The sequence below is a fragment of the Eleutherodactylus coqui genome, chromosome 2 (genome assembly GCF_035609145.1).
Source record: "Eleutherodactylus coqui strain aEleCoq1 chromosome 2, aEleCoq1.hap1, whole genome shotgun sequence".
Taxonomy (NCBI): Eukaryota; Metazoa; Chordata; class Amphibia; order Anura; family Eleutherodactylidae; genus Eleutherodactylus; species Eleutherodactylus coqui.
The window spans coordinates 115,965,128-115,985,920 of record NC_089838.1 but is presented as its reverse complement, the minus strand read 5'-3'; the positions used below and the strand labels follow the sequence as shown (position 1 = coordinate 115,985,920).

Genomic DNA, 20,793 nt, shown 5'->3' with positions numbered 1-20,793 from the left:
TTTTCAATTATTATATAGACTCAAGCTTGTTTATTTAGGGTCAACTACTGCAAAGAACAGTTCAAGTATTTCCTATGCTGACTCCCAAGTGGCTTATTTGAAGGCTGTTAAGTTACAACATCCATAACCCTGGTCAAAAGTGGAATTTTCAATTGTTTGATTCTACATATTAAGAAACCAAGGTAAACTTTAGCAGTAGAGATGAGCAAACATTTCAAAAGTTCAGTTTGGCCCGTTCAACGAATTTTATTCAAAAGTACAGTTCAATCCGATTTAGTTCCAACTGAACCACAAATTCATGAAAACCACTAAAACGGTTCTTAATTTTCTTCTCCTTCTCCACTACTACCATCGTACTTTCAGGGTTCTTAGATTGTGTTCAATACTAGTTTTAGGGGTTTTTCTGAATTTACAGTTCAACCAAAATGAACTGTCCAAGGTTCGGATTCGCTCAAACTTTTTGTAAACTTCAACCTGAATTCGGATTCCGTGGGATCGGTTTGCTCAGATCTATTTAGGAAGATCACGATGTAAGTTATATAAAAGATAAAACCTTTGAATAAGAAAATCTAGTCTACTAGAGATGAGCGAGCATACTCGCTAAGGCAAACTACTCGCGCGAGTAGTGCCTTATTCAAGTACCTGCCCGCTTGTGTCTAAAGATTCGGCTGCCGGCGCGGGTGAGCGGTGAGTTGCAGGAGTGAGCAGAGGAGAGCGGGGGTCTCCCCTCCGTTCCTCCCTGGTCTCCCCCGCTGCTCCCTGCCCCCCGCCGGCACCTGAATCTTTATAGACGAGCAGGCAAGTACTCGAATAAGGCACTACTCGCGCGAGTAGTTTGCCTTAGCGAGTATGCTCGCTCATCTCTATTGCCTACTATTTCATTCTAAAACAATGGAACTGAAACATGCAACAGTATTTTGAGGACAGATGCTCTTTAATTCTATGCAGCATTTTATATACATACCTTTATATACATTGGCAGTATATAAGGCTACTAAATTATAATTATGTGAATACTACTATATATTGTGAGCATTTCACTGTATAGCTACTGGGATGCATATATTTAGAAACATATAGGAATGAGTTTAAACCATATTTACTCAAAGTAAAAACTATTTCCAATATTGCAATGAGAAACAATCCAAAAAGATTGTTTCAAGCTTTCACATAGTAATCTTGAAATGCAGAGCAATTGCAATAAAAAGCCAAGTTTCACTATACTAGTTGGATATTTAAGATAGTCATTAGTACAATTAACAATGGATGTGTATATGATAAAAATTCAGTCTGTTTTTACCTCCAGCCGCATCATCTTCTAGATCATCTTTAATGTCAAGAGTTCCTTCCAGTTCCTCGAGTTGTAGCATAGCCTCCACACGTTTCTCCAGGGACGACAGCTCCTTTGTAGGCTCAGGTGTTACTGCATTTTCCACATTACTTTCTTTTTTGACTTGCGACAATTTATTCTTGGTTTGTTTTTTGAGAGCATTCCACTTTTGTTTCAAGTCTGCAACGGACCTGTTCTTGCCACCCTTGGTGTTGACTTTGGCTTGGATTTCTGCCCATATTTTACTCTTCTCTCCTTTAGTAGTTTTTGCAGACAAGGCACCACATATATGTGGCCCATGCTTAGACACACAATCCACTAACAAATCCAACTCCTGATTTGTAAATTCAGCCTTCTCCTGCTTCTCATCTCCTCCTGGTAAAGAGTCACGAACCTCAGAAATATTGTTTTGAGGATAAGGGTTGGGCCTACAGTTGGGTCTGACTTGTGCATTAGTTTTTTTTTTACTTTAGAGTTACATACCAAACACAATCTATGTGAACATTAAACGAGGCACTCACACAAGAGTCAACTTTTTGGTACTGTTGATCAATTTGTTCAGCATGTAGTTTAGTAAATCTTGTAAGTGAAAGCCACTTTTTGGTCTACAAGCAAGATGTGTTTTTGGAAAAGACTAATACATTCCAGACTAAAGAGATGCTGCCTATGGCATGCTTATAATCACTGTCAGTGTTGCTTTCCCAACTAGTTATTTTCTTGCAACCTATTCAGTGTACTTATGTAACAATATAAAAGTATTAATCAGTGTAAAAACATTCCGGTTAATATTTGCATTAAGGCTCAGCACACTGTAGGACAATGCTAAAAGTTAAAGTGGTATTAGTGTCATGTAACCATTTACACAATGCATTCAGGGAGTATATAACTAGGGATACCCTTTTGAAATTTGCAATTCATTGTTTTATGGCCTATAAGACAAAGTGATTAAAAAATGCCAGACTTGTATACTCACCCCCTTCAAAGCAATACTCAATGACATAGCCATCCAAACCTGCAGCACCAATGTGGTCCGGAGGACGCCATTTCATTGTCACTGTGGTGTCAGTTACTCCATCTACTGTTAGCATAGTTGGAGCACTTGTCACAGCTAGAAAGGAACCAAGGAAATTAATATAGTCTGAAGTACTATGAAACAGATGTTGCAAAGTTGTCAGTGAATCATTTGTCTGCTTAGTAAACTGACACTCTTCTCGATTTTCAGTGAGCATCTCCAATTTTCAGGGCATGATTACCTACTCTTTATTTTTCCTCAGATCCTATGCTTTAGCAGCTTTTTAGCTCATTAGGACAGAGCCATCATCTGTGAGTATAGTTTAGTTGCAGTGCATAATCTAAAATAGTCTGGGACACCCGCCTTGTGCCTCCTCTGCAGACTGAACCAATGATGAGATAGGGGGTGTGTCCCAGACTACTTCAGATTAAAGGGGTTTTCCGGGGAAATACTATCGATAACCTATCATCAGGATAGATCATAAATAGTTGATCGGCTGGGGTCCGTTGCTCAAGACCCCGACTGATCAGCTGAGTGGGCACATGCTGTCAGCGCCACAAATACACAGAGGTCGGAGCGGAAGCCTTCGCGCCGACCTCTGTTTAGTGGCTGGCACTTGTAATTGCAGGCACGGCTCTCATTGAAATCAATGCAAGCTGTGCCAGAAGTCGGTGCAGAGGCTTCTGCTCTGACTTCTGTGTATTTGCGGAGCAGACAGCATGTGCCCGCTCAGCTGATCGGTCGAGGTACAAACTGACAAACCCCAGCCAATCAACTATTGATTACCTATCCTGCTTATAGGTCATCAATAATATTTGCCTTGAAAACCTCTTTAAGCACTGTAGATAAACTATATTCACAAATCACAACTGTTCCTATATAGTTGAGCTAAAAAGCAGCTAAAGAGCAAGATCTGAGGAAACATAAATAGCAGGCAAACATGCCCTGCAGATCCTAAATTACATATGAAATTTGAGCTGCTGAAGGGAGTAGAGAAAACAATTAACATAATTTTTAGCCATTTTTTTGTAAAATGCGTTTCTCTCCAATGATTGTACTTGTAACATTAATACCAAAGTGTAACCTTGTATAGAGTTGAGAAAACTATTTATATTTTAAGTGCAAATTTAAAGTAAAAAGTTTGGTGAGCTACAACTTATACCACATACAGAAATGTAAAAGCGCTAACTCTTCAGTAACGTCTCTCAGTTGATTCCCACTCGCTCCTTAGCAACACAGTACTGACTATTATATTTTGACAGGTCGTAGTCTGTTGCTTAGATATATCTTACAGAATCTTGAATAGCACCAAGTAAATCCTAACAAAATTGAATCTATATCAACACAGGATTCTGAATTAAAATCCCCCCTCAGCTCTCTTGTTAGCATGGACAGACTAGGAAGATTTGTCAGGGAGAAAGGGACATTTCATATAATGTGGCTTTATACGAAATGCCTTTCATCTGAAAAATGCTTGAAAGAGCAAATGCAAAAAAAGTTGTTCCTTGTATACACAACCACCAACAAGGTGGTAAGTGATAACTTGCTCACTAGTCACTAGTCGTTTCATTTCAACTCACCTCAAAAATAGACACTGATTGATTAAAAGTAGTGATGAGCGAGCATACTCGCTAAGGGCAATTGCTCGAGCGAGCATTGCCCTTAGCGAGTACCTGCCTGCTCAAGAGAAAAGGTTCGGCTGCCGGCGGCAGGCAGGGAGTGGTGGGGGAGAGCGGGGAGGAACGGAGGGGAGATCTCTCTCTCCCTCCCGCTCCCCGTGCTCACTGCCGCAACTCACCTGTCACCCGCGCCAGCAGCCGAACCTTTTCTCTCAGCATTTGCCCTTAGCAAGTATGCTCGCTCATCTCTAATTAAAAGTCATCAGGGTGTAAAGCCACAGTTGTTGACACTTGAACAACTTGCAAACAAAATTGTATGGAGATCCCCCTACGAACTATATCGGTGAACTACTAATGAACAATAAGCGCTCTATGTAAAAGCTTTCAAACAACTAGCATTCAGCGACTATTCTGAGCAACTAAAGTACCCTTACTGCCAATGCCTTGCTCTATCATTTTATCCCTCCCACTCATAAAGCAAGCATTTCCAAAGGTATTCTACATCTTATTATGTAACCATGCTGCCCTTTTTGGATTAACCCCCCCTGATCATTTTCACACAGTATTCCAAAAATTGCTGAATATATACAAGTTATATCAAGCGATTAGTTTTAAAAATATTACTAAATGTAACAAGTTTAATGATAATTTAATACAGATACCTACCCAGTGGGACAAAGGGCTTGGAGGGCATGCTTGGTTTAGAAGTCCCTATTGAATTAACAGCAAAGACCCGGACTTCATATGCAACACCTTCAATCATTTTTTTGGGTTCAAAGTTCGTTTCTTTGCATAGTTCAAAATTTAGTCTCATCCACCTGGAGCTTTGCTTCTTCTTTCTTTCAATAAAGTATCCTATTAAATAAGTTGGGATTAGTCTTGCTTCTGGTAACACATGGAAAATATTACAAAATTTACAAATCAGTGTAGCATCGCCCACACTAAAGAAATAGAGTGATTACTGGATCAGCAAAAGTGGTTCATGTATAATCTTATCAAGATCAGAATTTCTTACAGTCTCTATGGAATATGCTTATTGTTATTTCTACAGACATGTTGATTGTGCTACATGTAATCAGATGCAAGTCAATCTTAATATGCCGCCATTGGAAACAAATTACACATGCGAATTGGGTTACATTTTGACTCACCCAGAATTGGGCATCCTCCATCATATAATGGTGGCTCCCATTTCATAGTACACCAGTCTTCCCCGACCTCTGTTACTTCTGGAGCTAACGGAGCATCAGGGATGTCTAAAACAAATGAGATAGACATATTAGTAATATACAAATAAAGACAAAAATTCCCTCTGGCAACAGTGCTATAGACGTCGGATATTAGGTATATTTCATGTAGAAGATACATATCACACATACTCGCCATTCATTCTTTTCAACTTAAATATAGATTTAAAAAATGCATTCCTTGTATTACAAGAATTCCCATGCCAGATGTGAAAGGAATTTCAGACCTAAAAAGGGTTCTACTCATTCTGTCATTTTTAGGAGTTCATGAATATATAATAATGCCCAGTGTATGGCCCAACAGTCTATTGACTGAGTGTATACATGAGAATATGAGTTGGAGTGACGGTAACTTACCAACAACTTTAATCTTGATGTGAGCTACAGCTTCACCAGCCTCGTTTTTTACCATTATCCTGTAGGTTCCGGTATCATCTTTTTCAGCAGAGTCAATGACTAAGAGCCCATGATCAGGGTATGACTCTGCTCTGATGCGACCGCTTAGATCTGTGATCCACTGGAGGGATAGAATGTGAAAAGATAACCACTTTGTATAACAAGATTATACTCCATGTTGGAAATAGCTTTTTTTGCTGAAGCACATGGCTCTGCTCATCCACTGTGTATTAGCTGCAACAAAATTTACCTTGTCTCCTCTGCTCCATATAATTTTAGGGGCTGGTTCCCCAGTAACAGGCACCTCAAGCCTCAGCTTTGTTCCTGCTACAACCACCACAGTGTTATCAGGGTAATTCAAACCATCAAAATGGATTTTTGGAGGATCTGCAAAGAAATTACCAGGCAGGAAACGTGACTCCATATTCTAATTTCAAAATTTTCCTATAATTGGATGACTTATGAAAGGCAATTGTGTATTCTTACCAATAACATGTACGTTGGCCGGGATATTGATTAAATAGAGATCTGGAACGAATGAATAGTCACCTTCATCTTCCACTAGACAGTTTGGTATAATTAATCTGTGATTCCTATGACAATGATGAAACAAATGCTTCATTAGTTTTTCGGATAAGAATTTTTTTTACTATTCTGCTCTCAGGTGTTCAGATTTTTGTAAATTAATGAGAGTGGGGCTCTGTAAATCCAATAGGACTGATTAAGGCCCCCTGCACACGGGTGGAAATTCCGCGGCGGGATTTCCCACAGAATTTCTGCCCATGCCCGCTTGCATAGGATTGCATGACAAAATGCAATCCTAGGCAGACGGCTGTGATTTGTCCAAGTGAGAATACACGCGGAAAATAAATCGCGGCATATTCTATTTCTGAGCGGGTCTCGCAGAGGCCCGCGCAGAAACGTCACTCCCGGCGCGCCGGCTCCGCCCTGCACATGCATCGGCTGGGCGGCAGCCGACACATCACAGAGCCGGAGCCGTGGGAGCAGGTGAGCGCCGCATTGGTCCCTGCAGGAACGTGGGTCAGATCCCATCTGCAGGCGGCCTAAATCAAACAAGCGATTACGGGTGACTATCAGACACAGCACCCGACTCTGTACTGAGCGGGAAGTCACTCAGTAGTCACTAGTCGTTCTGTTTCAGCTCACTGAAATGGAACGACTAACGAGAGACTTCTTGCTCAATATAAAACAAGCAGTTGCTCCTCTATGAATGACTGCCTGTTTGCAGTGAACGGAGGTGGCTGAAAGAAATCTCCTGCGCGCTCCGACTCCATTCATTGAATGACTATTGCTCCTGTTTAAAGCACAGGAGTGATTGCAGTTGGGATGGCTGTTGTGGCACTTAAGCTCCCGACATTCGCTCCATCTAAAACCACTCTTACTTTTTCAGACATGTACGAAGAGAAAGTTGGCGTGGATTCAGAGTGAAGCCAAACTCAGCTCATTTATCAGTCGTTTCTGAGACTTTTCTCTTTAGGTCTCACCTGACACTGCTTTGAAGTTTAAAGACTACAGCAGATTCATCAATACGGGCATGTACTCTTTTGATTAAACATGCAGATGCTGTACTGAGGGAGAGAGACTGGGGAACTGTTTGTATGGTGTATAGCTAGTTTTACACAAGTGCATTTCTGCACCAATTTATGTTAGAATGTCCCAGGCTGACCTTTTTTACAGCAAAAAGACAGATACCTAGGTGGAAGTCAATGCACCCCATTACAAGTCAATGGAGTGTGTTGGGAGCCGCAGGTATCCATCCTCCACCGACCCATGTTCCCTCTATTTCTCAATGCAAGATTGCTTCTTAGTATTTCTGTAATGTTGCAGCAAATGGGTCTCTGATTGCACATGCGGGCTGTGCTTCCATTAATTTCAGTGAGCAGACAGATAGCAGAGCAGTATGCTTGGCTATTTTTGTTAGCTCCCATTGAAATTAACAGAAAGCACATGCACAATGCTGATCCATTTATTTCAATGGGGCTGACAGAAATAACTGAGCACCTTTTACTTGGCCATCTCTGTCTGCCCCATTGAAATGAATGGAGCCGCAGCCACGCATGCTTGACCAGCAACCCAATTGCTGCATCCACTGTAGGAATGAAAATTTGGAAAAAGTTTTACTCTGTGAAATACTCTTTTAATTCCATTTTTCTGCTCCTATTGCAAAACTTAAATACAGAATTCACAATGAGATGTAAATGCAGCCTTGTACATTGGGGCAGAGGGTTGGAGTGGAAGCCACTACTCCCAGCTCCTGTGTAATGGCTGGTGCTTGTAACTGCAGGTGGAGCGCCCACTGATTTTAATAAGAGCTGCGCATGCAGTTACAAGTGTCGGCCACTACACCAGAGTCGGAGTAGTAGCTTCCGTTCTCCCCCCTGGGTATCCCAGCGCAACAGCGGCCACCCAATCAGCTGATCGAAAAGGGTGGACCCTAGCCAATCAACTATGAGGATAGATCATCAGTAGTTTTTTTTGCTTCTCAGGTGTTCAAAAAAGGACTGTATTCTTGTAGGATGAAATTCCTACCCTACAGTCTCCTCATGTTGGACCATAACAATAATAGAAGACTGTCACCCAGAAAAGGGTGTCACTATTCAAATGACATTCCTGGCAATCCCATAAACAGTCCTATCGCAATGCGTTTCCTACTCTATCAGTGAAGGTAAATGAGAAATTAGTGGGCAATAAAATTATAAGTCAGAGCAATTTAAAGACACATTTCTAAACCATTAAAGTAATTTACTTGTCTTTTGAAGAAAAAAAAAATAACAATAACGATATGAAAAATAATGATACATCAATTGATCAATGGATCGTTGTATTCTGTTAGAGTGATCTCACCTTCCCTTATGATATATTTTCACACGGTCACTGCCATGGACGAGCTGTCCATTTCTGTACCATCTGCCCGGCACATTCTCAGAGATTTCACACTTCATATTGATCTCTTTGCCAAGATTCACAGTCATATCAGTCAGGGGCTGTAATATCTTTAGTGGTCGCACTTTAATAAGAAACACATATATTTTCTGAGGAATAACTGAAATGTAGGTCCTACTGCTCGGGACTGCTTAAATAACAATTAGAGTTCAGCTCTGTCATTTGACATTAATTAGTTACATACATGCAATACAAAATAAAACTAACACAAAGACACCCGAATAGACATCAATAATACATAAGAGATACAATGGTGTAAAGCAGAAGCCAAATAAGACATCCAAGAAAAGCCCTTACAGTCCACTTGAAGTTGTGCTGCTGATTGACCTCCTGTGGTCATCACAGAATAGGTGGCTGAATCTCCTCTGTCAGCCTCATCTATAATCAGTATGTGCTTTTTACCATCCACCTTTAGCCTGTATCTTGATCTTGGCTCATTTGTAATCTCAATACCATTTTTAAACCTGGAAAAATGGAAATAAAATTTGTGCCGCTTAAACATGCATATCAGTTTTTAACCCGTGGTTCCACTGCTACACTTAGGGTAGTCTTACATGGATTGATCATTTGCCCGTGCAACTAGTGCTGTCCAACAATGAGCATGTACGTCAGCGTTCGTTCATTGCTTCAAACAGGCAGATGATCCACAGTATGGGGACAAATGGTCATTACTAAGATTATTTGCCCCCATACAGCTATCTATGGTTGGCTGCACATCTTACCATTCACATTTAATGCTTGCTTGATGATTGGACAAATGAATGGTAAGAGCAAGCATTCATACCCAATCCTTGGGCTGTAGAGTAGTCACCATTGTGCATCAATCATAAATGGTGGCAGCAAAGATAGTCTTCTGATTAGTCAACATTGTGTAGACTGTGTGTCTGGTTGCTGATAAACATTTCATAATATTTCTGGTCAAATATCTATTTTTCTGTAATGTGCCTCAATACCATACCGCCTTTTACATCAAAATGTAGTTAAAAAATATCTCAAATTTAGTAGGCTCTGTTCACATAGTGTCTCCACTTTATGTTTGGCATATACAGCAGCGAAATCTCCTAATGCATATGAATATTGTAGTGGCTGTAGGTATGACACAGTATGCCATATGTTGTCGCTAGGCTCCAATGTAAAAATATATACGCGATATACATTTTGTTGAGGTGGCCAAATGTATACTTTCCTATACAACAAAAAATAAGCATGGTGATTAGAGATGAGTGAGTATACTCGCTAAGGCACATTACTCGAGCGAGTAGTGCCATAGCCGAGTATCTCCCCGTTCGTCTCTAAAGATTCGGGGGCCGGCGCGGGTGACAGGTGAGTTGCGTCAGGAAGTGGGGGCGAGAGAGAGGGAGAGAGAGATCTCCCCTCCGTACCTCCGCGCTCTCCCCCGCCGCTCCCCGCCCCCTGCCGGCCCCTGAATCTTTAGAGACGAGCTGGGAGATACTCGGCTAAGGCACTACTCACTCGAGTAATGTGCCTTAGTGAGTATACTCGCTCATCTCTAATGGTAATGCATACCAGCCTGATAGGAACAAAAGCAACATCCTTTTAGCCTTCGTTGGCTAAATGGGGGCCTATGGATATGTTTGGTATATGCATTAGGAGCTTTCCCGATGAATATGTCTAATGTGACATTAGAATGTTATGTGAACATAGCTTAATATTATACACTACAGTCAACACAATTAATATTTATAGTTTTACTGTAATATACATATACAGACAAGAACTTTGATATTGGGGCTCACTACTGTATATTACAGTATGCAGAGGAGAGATATGACATTGCAGCTCTCCTCTGCATACTGTAATATACAGAAGAGAGGCAGACCTCAAACAGACATCTCTCCTGCATAGTGTAACATATGTATATAATATACATATATAATAATACTAATATATATATATATATATATATATATATATATATATATATTTATTTATTTACACATATTAACCCATTTTTAATTTTAAAAAATTGCGAATAAAATCACCATGACAGATCATTTTTACGTGTTTTTGTTGGGTAATTCCAAGAACTCCACACCATACTTATCCACCCAAAATAATAAATAAGAGCTGGGAAGTGTGGGGGTGGCAGGGAAATTGAATTAGAAAGGGTTAAGGCTCAATGTCCATGTGCGGATTTGATTGATTAAATCCGCGCAAGAGATCCACAACTCTAGCCGCCCATAGGAAACAATGAGGTATCTGCAACTGAATTAAACCCTGCGGATTTGATTTTTAGGTGCTTTGCGGATGCCCCGCGCGGATCTAAAAATTGCAGCATGCTCCATTTTATCGGGAATGTGACTCCATTCATTTCTATGGGAGATGAAAACATACAATCCGCGATTACCCTTCAAGCCATTAAAAAATATATATTTTTAAGATGATCCGCAGTGCATCCGCTGCGGATATCCGCATTGAAAATCCACGCATGCCATGGACATTGGACCTAACCATTAACATCATCAAAAACATCTGTTAAGAACTTCTATACTTATGTTAGTTCTATAAGATTGTTGCGTTTATTGCAGATGTTTAAGCTGGCCGACAAATCATTTACCATTTTACATTTGCATCTTCATCAGATACTTCACATTCCATCTCCACTCTCTCTCCACAGTAAGTGCTAATATTTTCCAGTTCTTTAGTAACCAGTACTGGTGGCTCTGCCATAGAAATAAGATTTTTCTTAAAACATCAAACATTACTTGACCGCTTTTAGAACTTCTTGCAGTAAATATACATTTTAAACACATCGGAGTCCTTCTAGTATTGTAGAGGTAACAAGCAGGCTGGTTGATGCACCTAACTCTTTAATTCCTCACGTTTCACCAAGTAATTATTTTTGTGATGTATTGTATCTTTTCATTGCACAATATTTAGGTACATATAAGATATTGTGTAACTTTTCTTTTTTCATTGGGGGTGACAGTAATTCCATCATTGTCTTTTTGGGTTTTGTTTTTGTGGCATTACCTCAGTGGTACAAATAGCATAATAGATGTATTAATATGATTTTGGAAAGACATTGAGATTTCTTCACCCAAAGTGCTCAATGTCTAAAAGGAGAAACGCCCCAAGATATACCCCAACTAGCTAAGCCAGATGGTCCTGTTAAGCCAATGGGTTTCCTTTGAGAAAGCTTAGGCAGAACCAGTCTGTGCTCCAACATTTTTCAAAATCCAGTTTACCCAAAAGGCAGGTTATAATAGGGGTAAAAGAGCTCAAACGAGTGAAAGAAGTGCACCACTCTAGGGGCTATTTACACTTCCGGCTTTTATACTCCCTGACCAACATCAATCTGGAGGCCCCAGGTCAGCTACGGTTGCTGTTGGGCCAGTTTACATAAAACTAGGTCTCACACTTTCTTGTGTATAGCATACCTACTACATCTCATGGATTTGTGATATGAGAACACTTCAAACAGAATCTCAAACTGTAACTACTTATATGTCATCTTGGTAATTTTTGGAATAAAATGAGTTCTCAGTTTCATTAGATTTTGTTCACATCTGCATTGTGGATTCTGTTCATTATGAAAGCCATTGTGCTCTACCCATCATATCATGAATCAAAATGTTACCTGACTGATGCCATTATTATTTTATACTATGATTTCATTGAGGTTTCCAATGTTTTGATGGCATGAATAGCACTGAGTGCTGCGCTATTCGTGCTGTGAAATGTGGTGGAAATCTCAACCTCTAAAGTAGGTTCCTGCTCTGTTACTAACAATCAGAATTCAACTTTTTAGACTGAGTGAAAAAGTGAAGATTAGTCCCCAACTGCTTTTTATGTGGGCTACATATTTCGATGAGGACCAATGTCATATAAATTCCACTAGTAAAACATGAGATGAGAACTTACCTCTGACGAACAGCTCAGTAGAGCACTTTTCATCTCCAGCGCACACTTGATAGGCAGCATCATCAGCCAATGTGCAGTTGTTAATAAATAATATCCTTTGATTTCCCTTGTGTTCAAATATGTATCTGATATAAACATTTCATAATCATTGACATGCATTGATAACATGCTCAGGTTCACATATGAGATACTTTCATAGGTTAACATGGTCAGATATGTATTGACAAGTCCTTTATGGGAGCGCCGGCCGCAGCGGAAGAGCGAGCAGCCGGGCCGCTTCAAAGCCGCCGTGGCTATAGCCGCGGCGGTTCTCCCGGCGGAAATGTCGCGGTTTTTCACTGCGGCCAAACCGCGACATTTACATCAGGAATCTGCCGTGTGTGAACCCAGCCTAACTCTATTCTTTGTTTTGTAGCAGAGACTCACACAGGGCACTCCATAAACTGCTATGAAAGGTCATGAAATAATCAAATATATCAATATATCAGCTAATTTAAACTCTTATTTTGTTGCTTGATGTTAATCCTGTTCTGTCAGGATCGACCTGCTTATCAAACATTGACACAAAAGTAAGAAGAGTACGTTTTAAAATCTCGAGTAATGTCCACTTACTTAGCACTTGGACGGATTTCCTGACCATTTTTATACCACTTTAGTTCAACTGTTGGATCGGCGAGTTCAACAACAAACCTCACTCGCCCTCCTTTGTCAATCTGATAAGCAGGGTCTAATTTCTTGGAAAATGCTAAAGGCATGAAAATAATTAAAAGAAAACGATATATTTATGTTGTCAATACACAGATTACATACTTGGTTCAAATAAAAGGGAAATCACATAGGGATATTGTGCACTAAGATAAAAATATGGCATTCCGTTATCAACAGATATCAGATTATGGCCGCTTTCAGACAAGCGTATTTTAGCTCCATATTTAGTCCGTGATTTGCAGACCATAATATAGAGCTAATGTAAATCCATCTATCTATTAATATGGCCATATTTTTTTAAAACACAGTATGACCTAATTTTTCTGCCTTTGCCTCTGTATTGCTGTTATTTTCAATTGGGCAAATGTGGATCAGTATTCGTCCAGTAGGAAATAAAATATACAGAGAGAAATACTGATAAAATACTGATGACATATGGTTGTAATGTCATCTATAGCACATATGTAATAAGGATCCTTATTATAGACATGTTACAATATACTCTTTTGAAACAGGCCTATTAGATAGATATGACATAGATATGAGATAGATAGATATGACATAGATATGAGATAGATATATGATAGATAGATATGAGATAGATAGATGATAGATAGATATGAGAGATAGATAGATAGATAGCTATGACATAGATAGATAGATAGATATGAGATAGATAGATAGATAGATAGATAGATAGATAGATAGGAGATATATATATATATATATATATATATATAGATAGATATGAGAGATAGATACAAGATAGATAGATAGAGAGATAGATATGATATAGATAGATAGATATGAGATAGATACAAGATAGATAGATAGATAGAGATAGATATGAGAGATAGATAGATATAGATAGATATGAGAGATAGATACATGATAGATAGATAGAGAGATAGATATGATATAGATAGATATGAGAGATATGAGATGGATATGATATAGATAGATAGATAGATATGAGAGATATGAGATAGATAGAGAGATAGATATGATATAGATAGATAGATATGACAGATATGAGATAGATAGATATATATGTATATAGATAGATATGAGAGATAGATACAAGATAGATAGATAGATAGATAGATAGATAACCCTGAGTGTAGGCTATCTGGTATATTTGCATCAAAAGATTAGCTTTAAAATTGAACTCCGTAGATATTAAAGTGTACCTAAATTTTTCAACACGTTTTCTAAATTACAGGTTCTCCTTACTCAATCCTTTGCTGCTGTTTTCACCCTGTTTCATGCCTATAATCCAGGAGTACATTGTGCTGATTTCCTTGACCTTACTTCCCATGATGCATTACACCGCCTCTGGTCCAATCAGCACAATGGCAATATCTGAATGTCTGCCCCTCTGCTTTCCCAGGATGATTCCCAGAAGGCATTTAGAGACATTCTAGATAAATGCTTTGTAAACCCACTATAATGTGTGCACACACACATATAAACACACAGACATGCTGTAAAGCAGAAGAGGCAGAGATTGGGGAGATCTTTAACACAGTGTTTGCAGCTCTGTCAGCCAGCAACCTCTGAGTGCACGGGAGCCACTGGTGAAGATAGCTCCTCCCCCTGTTGCTAAGGAAATGTCCCTGTGTTTGTTTTTTTTATCATAGATGCTCTGTGCCTAACGAGATTGTAGAGAAGCTGGAAGGGTGACCCCTAGTGGCAGCCACTTCAAACATGATTTACAATGGTAAAGCAACTACATTTTTAATGCAATTATATTACAAAATTGATGAGTCTAACAAAAGCTAGTAGAGGAACATAAGTTGTCTGAAACATTAGTGCCCCTTTAAAGCTCATTGACACTCCTCTGTGCTGATAAAAAAAGAATTGACTGAATAAGTACAACCATTGTTGAATACTGTGTGGCACATTGATGAACACAAACCAGACATCTTACATAACTATCACATCATTATATAGCAATCCCTCTACAAATGATCCGGGTTACCTGCACTCTTCTTCTCTTCCCGCTTCATACGTTTTAGTCTCTTTAGCATGCCCCTTAGATCAGTGATGCCATACTGAAATGCAATCTTCTCATATTCATTGGGACTTGCACTTTTCAGGATCTCCCACACATCTATCTCTGGACCTTCTTCAGGCTTAACTTCTCTAACATCAAGAATAAAAAATGCATGGGAAATGTTGAGAGACATATCATAGTTTGGAAGGATCCTAATTGTGGTTCTGGTTTACAGCCATGGTTCTGTCTTGCAGGGGAGATAATGTGATTATGAGAAATGGAAGGAGTTTATGTCTTGCTGTAATCCAACAGAAATAAATATTTACTTTGAAGACCCAGTGATAATTATTTACAGAGTTATTTAAACGTGGAAATAGGTAGTTATTTGGCCCAAAGCTCTACATTTATTGACAAGAATTTCCATTAGTTGTCAATTCAAAATAAACATGAAAGCATCCCATTACATCTCAATCGTCTTATGCAATCAGCAGTGGATGGGTAAGAATAAGGCGATTAGAAGTGGAATGCAGACTTGTTAAGTTATTTCATAAGATATTCTGGTTAAATGAGTACTCTAGCAAGAACTGATGCACTATGTGATGCATGGCGCAGGTATGAATGCACAATATATCACCTGTCTGTGGTGTTAACCAGATTATGTAATAGTAGCAACTGACTGTATTCCAGTGGTGCAAACAGTCATTGCAATTGATTGTACCGCATAACTTACCAATATTTATTTACATCATATTAATAAAGGATCCCTTATTAGATTGTTCTTCTTTAGTTATGATATACTTTTTAGAATTTTTTTACTCAGTAAAGTAGCAAACACAAGTAAAGTAATACTTTGAAGTTTTGTAAAACAAGTTATAACATATTGCAAAATTATATGTTATCACCTTAAGATGAGTATAACTTTCACTTTGAGTCGCAGGAATACCCCTTTAATGTATATGAAGAAAATCCATACACTGATACTGTATATCTTGACTATAAATGATTATTGCTTATTTGGCATAATTTGAACTGCAGAACTAAACAAATAACAGATATATTTATATATAGATAAAGAGATAGAAAGATGGATAATAGAAAGATAGATAGAAAGATAGATAGGAGATAGATAGATATATAGTAGAGATGAGCAAGTATACTTGCTAAGGCACATTACTCGAGCGAGTAGTGCCTTAGCCGAGTATCTCCCCGCTCGTCTCTGAAGATTCGGGGGCCGGCGCGGGTGACAGGTGAGTTGCGCCAGGGAGCAGGGGGGGGGGGGGAGAGAGATCTCCCCTCCGTTCCTCCCCGCTCTTCCCTGCTCGAGTAATGTGCCTTAGCGAGTATACTCGCTCATCTCTAATAGATAGATACACATATGACACATACTTTTTTGAATGTGATAAAGCCCTATCACATAGGAGAAGATGAATTTTAGGGCTTAAACACATTGATGTGCTTTTGTGCCGTTATGTCGCTGTGATTTTGGGGACAAAACGGGAGAAAAAGAAACCACTGATTTCAATGGTTTCATTTCCACTATCGGGTGGTTTCTCGCCCATTAATTGTACGGACGAGAAAAGATAGGCTGGAACTATCTTCCTGCTATTTTTATCAAACTCTTGTGCTGCAGTGCAGAGTTTGAAAGGCCCAGTGAGGAAAGAAAAACCTCGTTCAGGCGCAATTACGCTCCATGGCGGCGAGTGTAGTTGCGCATACGGCCATGTAAAAACTGCACTTATTATTAGAGTTCCTCTAGGTATACAGTAATCATTCTGTATTATTATGTCAGTGTAAGACCTCATGCACACAGTAGTGACATGTATATGGACATGTAGGGAGGCACATGGCTCTTCTAGTGCTGCCATACGGTGCTGTATTATGGAGATATTTTCCATAGATGTAATGCTACAAGAAATCAATAGCTCCATAATATGGTATTTGTTGGAATATGGCACAATTGTTTTCTATCAGATTCAAATAGAAATATCCTCTGCATGAATTTACAGGGCTCATACTCATGGCAGGGATCTCAGCAAAGCTTCTAGAGGAAAATACATTGTAATTAGAGATGAGTGAACTTGCTCGGTCACGCCCCTTTTTCGCCCGAATAACGCGATTTTCGAGTACTTCCGTACTCGGGCGAAAAAATTCGGGGGTCGCCGTGGCGGCGCGGGGGGTTGCAGCGGGGAGTGGGGGGGAGAGGGAGAGAGAGAGGGCTCCCCCCTGTTCCCCGCTGCTACCCCCCACGCCGCCACGCCTCTCCCCGCCCCCCGGCGCACCCGAGTACTTTTCACCCGAGTAGTGAAGTACTCGAAAATCGCGGTATTCGGGTGAAAAAGGGGCGGGGCCGAGCACGTTGGCTCATCTCTAATTGTAATACTACATCCAATGTGATCCATATGAATCTGACAGTAAAAACCACTGCATGTTTCAGCATGAAATAGAAGGCATACAGAAGTATATTAGAGCCCCACAGACTTCTATAGCTGTCATATTATAGCTCAATTCAAATTTGGAGGCTGCATGGAGCTGTGATAAAACCGTGCTTGACCCTTCAGCCATTGCAAGTGCATCAGTTATGCTACTTACTAGCAGTAAACTACTATACAGTGTTACTGCTGGTGTCAATACATCTCAACACTACAATACAGGTACTGTTAGTATATGATTAATATGCACACGCACACATTTGTATTAATATGCAGAGATGATTATGGTGTATTCCTGACATGCAATGTCATGCATTTTAGTTTTATGTGATAAACTTAAAGGGAGCTAGAAATGCTATATTACGATATGTAGTTATATTTCAGAAAGGGAATAAGGAAAGGGACAACTGTGGACTGAAAACCTGCATTATTATAGGTGGTAGCGGCTGTTGCAGTGCACTGCATCACTTCATTCCTCACCTACGTTTCAGGAGACCACTAAAGTCAAGTTCTCCTGCATCTTCTTGTCCTTCACCGCTGTTATTAATATAAAGATATCAGTAATGGAAGAGTCACAACACTCATCAAGAACATATGATCACACAGAGATGTCCACCTAGAAGTGGTGATCAGAAAGTCACATCTCTGCTGCTTGTGAAAAGTAAGCACAATATGTCTTATTAAGCAACACAGTGCAATCAGAACACATGTTTAATCCATAGCAAACAGTCTGATATTAGCTTTCTAGATAAAAGAGATAGAAAACATCTAATATCTGACACTGTTGCAAAACATGTTTTCTCTTTGCTCTATATAAATAAGCTGTACTATATTGTGACCATTTATCACAAGGCAATTGTTTGTATAGTTTCTATATGTAGAAAAGCTTCTTCTCAATTTGTGTTAAAAACACAAACTGACATATGGAAAGTTACCCACGACAATGAAAAAAACAAGTAATAGTTGGAGGGGAACATGGGTTTTTCATTGTTGGTGCAACATGCTATTAAAGAAGATTGTAAAGACATACTGTAGAGTTCTCATTTGATGTCAAATTGGAACATAATCTGGGAAAAAGCAGGCAAAATGAAAAGTACATTTCTCTACAAATTCTATTTTTTTTCGTCTTTTGAAATGTGAAGCAAAATGTAATTGACCGATTATTCTAAGTAAATCGATGGTAAACATTTCATCCGAATGGGGTTTCTCATGGTCTTTTCCATCTTTACACGAGTTCAAACCATCTAGTTTTCCTTGAGTGTATAGGTAATATGAATGAACCCAAGAAATTCAGGCTGGGATCTAAAGTATTGAAGTCAGTGAGGGGGGGGTGATAGTGTTATTTTTTTGCATAGGCTTGTTTTTGATGGCCTTCTCCATTTTTAATGAAGTTATTTCTTTTCTGGATATTCTAGGTCTTGTTTGATATTTTCCAAGCTTTCCAATCATGAGGTTTGAGTCTCCTGTTGCGTTCAGGAACTGAATGTATTTGGAAAACCCAAGGTTCTTATTCCCAATCATAGTAAATCCTTCTTTTGCAACATGGCATTTGAATTTAGAAGACATAAGAGACTAGTGCAATAATTTACCTTCTTTTGAAAGCAGATCGGATGTCTAGAGCTTGAGATGCATCTGGAGCAGCTAAACATGGGGGAAAAAAACATTAACTGTTGCACCTAAATGTTATATACAATATAATCATCAGGGAGCATAGCTGATAATCAGTCTATTAAATGAATACTATATATCCCAACATATATGCCTGTAACAGGTCTCAGGGCCCTTTTTATGGAATAATTATTATTCATGTTCTCGCCAGATCATGGGAATCATCATGGTAATCGTTCAGTGTAAATGCTGCCAGTGACTGGTAGCAGGCATAAAAATCAAACACCAATCGTTCCTTGTAAACAGGCAGTCATTAATCTATGAACGACTGTCTGTTACTAAGAATGGAGGCAGGCGGAAGCGATCTCCCACCCACTCCACCTTCATTCACTGAGTGATCATTGCTCCTGTGTGAAAGCACTGAAGTGATTCCCTCTGGGATGACTGTGGGGTGCATAAGCACTGAACAATCATCCCATGTAAAAGGACCCCTAGTGAGGTCTTTGGGTAATTAGAACCAAAAAGATATTATATCAAACAATAAAGGGATTTTGGTAGAGGTTATTTCATACCAAGTTTATTGGCTAGTTCAAAATGATACATTTCGGTAGCCAAACTAAATATTTAAATATATAATGTGACATCCTTGTAGTGTTTCACGTGTGAAATATATAGCAAAAGAGCATCATTTAGTTCTTTATATAACAGGCAAACATCAGAACACTGTCTGGTCCCTGGCAACCCCTTTAGGTTCATATACCGTACTGTACAAGTCAAACATTGTAACACAGTATGGAAGGCTGAAAAAAGACACATCCAGTTCAGCCCATTATTCTGCAATGTTGATCTTCAACATTCAAAAAACCCAATGAAGTAGCAGCCAATTTTCTTCATTTTAGGGGAAAAAAATGCAATCAGAATGATTCCCTGATCAACAACCCCTCTGAAGTAATTAGTGACTATAACTTGTAATATTATTGTACTGAAAAAAGACTCCTCTTGAACTCTTTGGGCTCCTTCACATGTCAGTATTGTTCATCAGTATTTTGCAAGCCAAAACCAGAAGTGGAACGTACAGAGAGAAAGTATAATGGAAAGATTTGCATTTCTTCCATATTTTGGACCCACTGCTGATTTTGGTTCACAAAATACTGATTAAAAATACGACCTTGTGAGTGAGTTCGCCCTCACCACGACCCTCAGGCAGAGAGTTCCATAGTGTCACTGCTCTTATAGTAAATAACCCCTTCTATGTCAATGTAGAAACCTTTCCTCTAGATGTAGAAAAAGAGGAGGAACAATGTTCTCGTCATGTGCCCAAAACCCTCATTTGCTACTTTTCTGCTCAAGCACCAAGCTTATCCAGATCCATTTGCAACCGCATTCTATCCTCTCTTCTGTTAATTACTTTACTTAATTGTGTACCATCTGCAAATATTGATATTTTACTGTACAATCCCTCCACAAGGTTGATAATAATCATCTTAAAAAGAATAAGGCCCAATACTGTCTCACTAGTAACGGTGACCCAATCAGAGTATGTACCATTAATAACCATCCTCTGCTTTCTATCCCTGAGCCAGTTAGGGTTTGTTAGGT

The 20,793-nt window shown here is 39.3% G+C and overlaps 1 protein-coding gene across 10 annotated transcripts in view; it reads right to left on the bottom strand.

Moving 5' to 3' along the window:
- MYBPC1 (myosin binding protein C1) overlaps positions 1-20,793 on the bottom strand; it is a 116,226-nt gene that overhangs the window by 32,860 nt on the left and 62,573 nt on the right. For 9 of the 10 annotated variants that reach the window (XM_066591401.1, XM_066591406.1, XM_066591409.1 and 6 more), the window contains 15 exons: positions 19,176-19,227; positions 18,067-18,123; positions 15,143-15,306; positions 13,066-13,198; positions 12,454-12,578; positions 11,147-11,252; positions 8,866-9,032; positions 8,470-8,632; positions 6,091-6,197; positions 5,855-5,991; positions 5,566-5,725; positions 5,113-5,217; positions 4,628-4,816; positions 2,304-2,438; positions 1,301-1,705 (listed from right to left, as the gene is read on the bottom strand). In XM_066591401.1, coding sequence (XP_066447498.1) covers positions 1,301-1,705; positions 2,304-2,438; positions 4,628-4,816; positions 5,113-5,217; positions 5,566-5,725; positions 5,855-5,991; positions 6,091-6,197; positions 8,470-8,632; positions 8,866-9,032; positions 11,147-11,252; positions 12,454-12,578; positions 13,066-13,198; positions 15,143-15,306; positions 18,067-18,123; positions 19,176-19,227 — 2,205 coding nt within the window. The remainder of the gene's footprint in view (positions 1-1,300; positions 1,706-2,303; positions 2,439-4,627; positions 4,817-5,112; positions 5,218-5,565; positions 5,726-5,854; positions 5,992-6,090; positions 6,198-8,469; positions 8,633-8,865; positions 9,033-11,146; positions 11,253-12,453; positions 12,579-13,065; positions 13,199-15,142; positions 15,307-18,066; positions 18,124-19,175; positions 19,228-20,793) is intronic. The other variant, XM_066591410.1, reaches the window with a different exon arrangement.